The 7,500-nt window shown below is 24.0% G+C and overlaps 1 protein-coding gene across 3 annotated transcripts in view; it reads left to right on the forward strand.

Moving 5' to 3' along the window:
* The window catches only part of LOC101239598 (centlein), a 55,586-nt gene that overhangs the window by 12,369 nt on the left and 35,717 nt on the right, over window positions 1–7,500 (forward strand). For 2 of the 3 annotated variants that reach the window (XM_065807616.1, XM_065807617.1), the window contains exons 5-7: window positions 768–811; window positions 1,101–1,206; window positions 1,472–1,553. In XM_065807616.1, the coding sequence (XP_065663688.1) occupies window positions 768–811; window positions 1,101–1,206; window positions 1,472–1,553 (232 nt within the window). Of the gene's footprint in view, window positions 1–767; window positions 812–1,100; window positions 1,207–1,471; window positions 1,554–7,500 lie in introns of those variants that run through there. The other variant, XM_065807618.1, reaches the window with a different exon arrangement.

A 7,500-nucleotide genomic window follows, 5' to 3' on the forward strand; every position in this document is an offset into this window, starting at 1 on the left:
TTTAATATATTTTTGATGATAACTAGCAGTCATCAAATATTTCTAGCTAGTGTATAGCATTTAGAAAATCATTCTATATTTTTCAAACTATTGCAATATTAACACATTAAAAAAAAAAATAGTCAAAATATACATATTTAAACATTCAGGTAACCTAGTTACCTGAATGTTTAAATATGATAAAGCTATTTTTATTATAATTGTTCTTTAAGATAATCATAATAGTATATATATTGCTTTAAGCCCTAGCTTCTAATTATAAAAACAAAGAAAAAAAAAAAATAATGCGCATAAATAAAAATACCCATATGAAGAAAGCTGATTACGAAAAGGTGTTGGATAATGATGACTAGTAATGATAAGAATGATGAGTGGAAGTTAATAATGATAGAGCAATGTTATGGTAGCTATTTTTGATTATTTTGATTAATTGTAATAACAAGTTATAATAATAAATAAGATAATAATGATAAGATAAGATGATAATGTAAAACAATAATAAAGAAGTTCAATGATTCTGATGTTTTCTGAGAAATATTAAAGTTGAAATATTGATGATGCGATGGTTGATGTGTAATAATAATAAAGGTTAATGTTGTCAGGGCGATTTAATATCAGTTATCACAAAGGATGAATGATAATAATAAAGATTTTAGTTTTTAGTTTTAATTTTGGAAACGATTTGAAAAATAAATTATATACATTAAATTTTTTCATTTAATGAAGATCTTTTATTAATTTAAATTATATGCATTTTTTTATTATAGAAATCATTTGATCTTCAAACACAGTTAAAAAATGTTAATGAAAGGTCTGTGTATTTGTTACTATTAAAAATAAAGTGTAGAAGCATATTTGTTTGTTTAAAAAGTGTCAATGAAAGGTTTATGTATTTGATACTATTCAAAATAAAGTGCAGAAGCATATTTGTGCGTTTAAAAAAATGCTAATGAAATCTCTGTGTATTTGTTGAAATGAAATGTCTGAGTATTTGTTACTATTCAAAATACTATTCTAAATGAAATGTCTGTGTATTTGTTACTATTCAAAATAAAGTGCAGAAGTTTATTTATTTGTTTAAAATTTTCAAATTTTATTAGATTATCTTCTTATATAATGGAAGAGCAAAAATGGAATGAGAATTTAAAGCGTTTTGAAATTGAGAAAGAAAGTTTAACAAAAGAGATAGAAGTACTTGCTGAAAAAGTTAGTCTTTAAAAGGAATTAAAACTTTTAAAATTCTTTAAAATGAAATAAAATTTTTCAAAAATTTTCAAAAAAGTTCAATGTTTCATATATGTTACTGTGAATTGTAAATGAACAAAATCAATTAGACTTTACATCATAGTAGCTAGTACTAACACTTTACATCATAGTAGCTTTACATCATAGTTTCATAAAGTTTATGAACTGTCAACATAAGTGTTTTTGCTTTGTAATTAAAAAATTAAATCTTTAAATTCTTTTTGAGTTAAGGGTGAAAGAGTCTCACTCAAACATCATGGAGACCGAGGCAATGAGTAGAATTTCAAAGTTACAACATAAAAATGCAGGTTTATTATTTTTTTTCTATTACCACATATATGCCATTAAATTTTTATGTTTGTTCAATGGACATAAATTTTACATGTTTTAGCAAATATGAATATGTATATGTTTTATATGAATTAATGTGTATATTTATATATATATTACCACCACCATAGTATAGTAGATAGTAGTTTCTTTTTATCATTTTACAGAATGTACACGTTTTTCTTTGACAAGGAATAAGCTAACAAAAATTAAGATTCTACATTTAAAATTGTAGATTTGCCTACTTTTACTGTATTTTTTCCACAAAATTTATACTCTAACCTTCTGAGTACTCTGACCTACTTCTGAATACAATAATCTACCTTTATACAAACTGAGATAATAAATATAAAGATGTACCATTTTAAAATGAAAACTCAGAATTAATTTTATCTTTGGTGTTTGAACTGTTAACCCAAGTGTTTTTGTTATCAAATCAAAAAGTTAAGTTTTTCAGTTTTATTTTAAGTTGACCTAAAAAGAGCATTTAATAAAACAAAGTAAAAAAAGAAGCAAGTACAAATGAATAAAAACAAAGAGAAAAACAACTTTTATTGATGTCTATACATCAATAAAAGTTGTTTTTCTCTTTTTGATTTAAACGTTGTTACATTAGTTAAGTATTTTAATAAGTTTCACTTTACTTCACACATTTCATCTTCACTTTTATCTCTGATAAGATGAATGTCTCCTTCAATTATTAATGTTGTGAGTAAACATTGAAGTTGAAAAAATATTTTTCTGTTTAAATGTCTATCATCGAAAAATAATCAAAACAGTTAGCTCTTAAAACTTTTTGAAGTTTTAATTATTAATGCGACTCTGATATGAAACATGTATACAAAATTATTATAATGTATAGTCTAAAATGTATATATAGTAAATAATAAGTATATAAAATGTATATTTATATATTTTTTATACATATTTTAAGCATGTATAAATATTAAATATTGTTAAAAGTTTTATTAAATATTAATAAAATAGCAAATATTATTTACTATTTATAGATTAAAATAAGATTTTTACTTCATATTATTTAGCAAAAGTCTTATTTCAATTTAAATGTATTTATTATATTACTTTTTACTATAAATATTATATATAGTAAAAAGTAAATAGTAAGTATATGGCAAAAAATGTGTGTGTAGTGTAAAGTATTTATTACAAGTATTTATTATAAGCAAATGCATCAGTTATAGTAAAATATAGAGCATTTAAAAAATTTATATATATATATATATATATATATATATATATATATATATATATATTTGTATAATATATATATATATATATATATATATATATATATATATATATATATATATATATATATATATATATATATATATATATATATATTATACTTATGTTACACGCACAACAACTTTATCAAATATCTGCCTATTTAAACTGTAAATTAAACTTTTAGCTATTTTGTATGAAAGCTGTTGGTCAAAAGAATAAAATAAGCTAAAAAGTTTTGAGTCTGGCCAAAAGAGGGCAAACTTATTACTGAAAATGCCACTTAACTTACGTTATACGGAAAACAAGGTAAAAAAATTGCTTCAACTTTTAGGTCAGATTTCTGCAAGTCATTAAAGCTATTTGTATTAGAAACTTTCACAAGATGTTGAGAATAACCAATTCTAAAAATATATAAAAATTTATCAGAGGTGACCGACTAAGGAAAATAAACTGGTTTTTTTGATACTATATATCTAACTTATGTTACATCACTTACATTGCCGAGCGATTATTATCATGGATTTTTTATATCTATTATTAAGAGTTAGAGTTGCGTAATAAAGCAATTGCAAAAGCATTGAACTCATTCATTAAAAATAATTAACAAAGGAAATTTTAAAAAACTGGTGGCGCACTTCCTGAGTGATTTTTCATAACATTTATGATAACTATCAAAACAATAGTTATCAAAAACAAGTGCATTATGAATTACTCATAATTGCATTTACAAATGGTTTGTTTTACTAAAACAAAAATAAAAAAGATTCTAACTGATTTTTTTTATATTAGGAGAATAGCAAATAAATCTCTTTTTTTTTTTAATGTCTTAATACAAATATTTATTTAATTCTTATTTTTATTTATGTGTACTTATATGTCAACTAAAATAAGAATACAAAAACAAATAAAAAAGCAATAATATAAATAATTTTAATTAACATTTATAAAAAAAAAAAAAATTTTTTTCTAAATTCTTCTAATATAAAAAGTTCCAGTTAAAACCTTGTCATACCAACGCATATTACTTAATGACGTAATTCATTTTGTAAACAAAAACTTAACGATAATAATAAATGCATGTACTTTTAATTTATGTTACACAAATTTAAAAAAAAAATGTGCTTTAACTAAGCATCTTTATTTCAAACTTTAAATGTAAAACGTAACATTTAATATTCTTTCGCATATCTTGTTAAAAAACTTGAGTTTTTTAACTAAATTTTAGAAAAAACAAAACTTTATCATGTTTTTGTTAACTTACGTTACATGAAAATTGTAATAGTTTTCATTATTTTCATTATTTTCTTGAAATATATATATATTATAAAGTATTAAATTTGACCATTTTAGCTCCATTTTCACACTAAATTAATTCTGATTATGCCAATAAATTCATGGTTAAAATAACATTTTACAATGATACCATAACTTTCGGAGGCATAAAAATTACTTAAATAAATTAGTTTTAGTATTGTAGGTATATTTTAAATAAACTTTCATGTGTCTACATCAATATTCATTTGCTAAAAGTTGACGAAAAAGAGAATAAAATTACTACTTTTTCATTTTCCGCCGTGGAATTGCCCATATATATAAATATAAATAAATAAATATTCTTTGACTATTTCATGTTTTTTTAAAAATACTATTTTATAATAAAATACATAATTTGAAATAATAGTGGATTTTAATAACATTATTTTTCATTTTAAAATTGGTAGATGGTACTTAATTATAGACCAAAGCAACAAAAAAATCATAATGAAAAAATTATTCATGCTGCTCTGCAAACCATTACAGATGGAGAAACTATATCTACTGCAACACAAAAAATTTAATATTTCATGTACAACGTTGACTGATAAATTAACATCAAAAACATTCTCTAGGTGCTAAAACCAAAAAGAAGCTCTCAAAGACTGCTTTATATGGTCCCTAGAGGGACCATATAAATACAATAATGTGGAGGGTTTCCTTTTATAAATACAATAATGTTAGAATAACCCTAGAGGGTTTCCTTTCACAATAATGTGGCTACTGCTTATTTCTATGCCAAAAGCTTTTTTTGATGTCATTTATTACAGAAGTCTATTCCAAAAAATTGGCATAATAAATGTTTGGCACCACGTGATTAGTTTCTCTCATTCTGAAAAGGGCATACTCAGATGGCGCTGAGAATTCCTGAAGGGCTTTTGCAAGCAAGAGCAGAAATGTTTAATGAAAATCGCATTCAGACATTTTGTAACAATTTACAACCATGAACAGCTTGACATCAAAAATTACTCAAATTTAATTTGTAACTGTGATGAAACTGGCCTTTTATCTGTGCCAAGTGTCTCAGCTAAAGTAATTGCATTAATGGGTGCTGGTCAGTTAACTACTGGTGAATGTGGTACACTAACAACATACCTGGCCACTGTCAATGCAGCTGGAGACAGCTTACCACAATTTTTCATATTTAAAGGAACAAAGATTCCAGATGCATCTAAATTTCCTTTGGTTATAAGAGTATATTGCAGTAAAAACGGGTATATTGATCAAGAAATCTTTATTGACTTTTTACATCATTTTAATGAGTTTCGTACTAAAGTGGGTGGGAAAAAAGTATTGCTATCTTGGGATGGTCACAAAAGTTATTTGACTATTGAACCTATTGAATTAGCAATAGAGATGGATATTGAAATAATATGCATTCCATCTCATAGTACACATTGCCTCCAACCACTTTAGACATGGTTATAAAGTAGTAAAACAGATGTGGTCTCAAGCCTTATTAGCTGTATAATCTATCTAATTAGCTGAAAATGATGATATTTCTTTGCCTCGTTGCTACTTTCATGTTATTTTTAACAGAATATGGCCCAACATACTTACAAAAAGAGGATTGATTGTAAATGCATTTTGCCATTGCGGTTTACACCTCTTAAGAAATACATTAAAAGACTTCAAATACAAAAAAAAAAAGGTGTTTAATAAAACAACAATTCTCCAGGGAGACCCAAAATTTATCTATTTAAGGACTATCGTACCTTCTCCAAAAAAAAAGCAAACCTACTCACATAAAACGCCACATTGCTCTTTTTACATCACCAGATAATGTTAAGTTATTAAAAATTAAATTATTAATTATTAAAAATTAAATAATAAAGGAACCTCCTGCTAAAAAGGCTGCAATAAAAAGTGTCAGGGTTAAAGCCAAAAACAGATAAAGATAAATCAGTCAAAACAAAAACAAAGAGTTCTTTTTTTCAGCTGATTCTGATCACTCAAGTTCATCTAGTGGTTTTATTTTAAAAAAATAACACTGATAAAGCAAATGAAGATTTATTTAAATGTTTAAGTTGTAATCACTGGGTATGTGAAGGATGTTTTAGAGTTAATACATGTGCAAATAGTGTACAAAAGACATAAAAATGTCTTGTAAATTCTTAAATAGTCATAGTAGTGATATAATTTTTGTTTTTGCTTTAATGTGCTATTTTGTGTGCAAGCGTCATTAGATGGTTTTGATTAATGATAAAATCATAGTTTTTCTAGAGTTAGATATTTTCTAGAAAAAGTTTAACAATTAGCGTCCTTTTAGATGTTTTAAAAATGAGGAAACTGACTTTCAGTAATTCTATTTTACTGTTATCTATAGGCTACTTCAGTTATTCTATCTGTAGCTATCTGTAGTCATAAGTAGTTCTATCTACTTAGAGGTTTACTATTTTAGGTTAAGAAAATCATCCTACTATTACCTCAAAAATGATCTTTTATATCAAAGTTTTTTTCTCCTAAGTGCGTATTTTTAAATTAGTTTAGTTGTACTGACAAATTCGCCCCGTTATTGACAAATTCGCCCCTCATGACTTGATGATAAAAAAATCAAGTTCTATGCAAAAGTAGTTTGATAATTTGATTCGATTCAATACATTAACAAAGTAGAGACCCTAATTAATAAAAATCTTCCCATACTACTCATATCCTAGTTAATCATTTTATTGTTCATTCTATGATCAGTTTTGTTAAAAACTGATCATAGAAACTTTTGTTAAAAAGCAATTTCAAAACAGAAAAAATCATCTTTTCATAAATTTGTTATACAAAGTTTACTAAAAAAGTTTTCTAAAATATTTTTGATAAGTCTAATAATTTTTCCTCCAGGATTGATTATGGCTTATCCAATAATGCATTTATATATATATATATACAGTTATAAGTGCATTAGGCACTTTAGTATATTAGCACTTTCGTAGAAGAAAAAAAAATTGATTTGAAATTAAAAATAAATAAAATAGCTAAATGTAATACGAACATTTTAAAATAACTTACAATTTATTAATAAAAATTCCTTTTCTTTAGCATAGTTTTAGCAGTAAAAAAAAATTGTAAAATAGAGTATTTTAAAATTTTTAAAAGAATTTAAACTAAATTTAATAAAATAAATTTATATTTATTAATATTAAATAATAAATTTAATATAATAAAATGAATTCAAAATAAAATTTTTTTACAAAACAGAAAATAGAAAAAAAAGTTTATTTAACTAACTGTTTTTATCAAATAAAAAAAATATTTCATATATAAACGTTTTTTACAACAATTAATTACTGCTTTTTATTTTGTTTTCAACATAAACTATTTAAAAGACTGATTAAATGTCAATCTAATTAAAGAAAGTTTTGGTGTAAC

The sequence above is a fragment of the Hydra vulgaris genome, chromosome 10, assembly GCF_038396675.1.
Source record: "Hydra vulgaris chromosome 10, alternate assembly HydraT2T_AEP".
Classification (NCBI taxonomy): Eukaryota; Metazoa; Cnidaria; class Hydrozoa; order Anthoathecata; family Hydridae; genus Hydra; species Hydra vulgaris.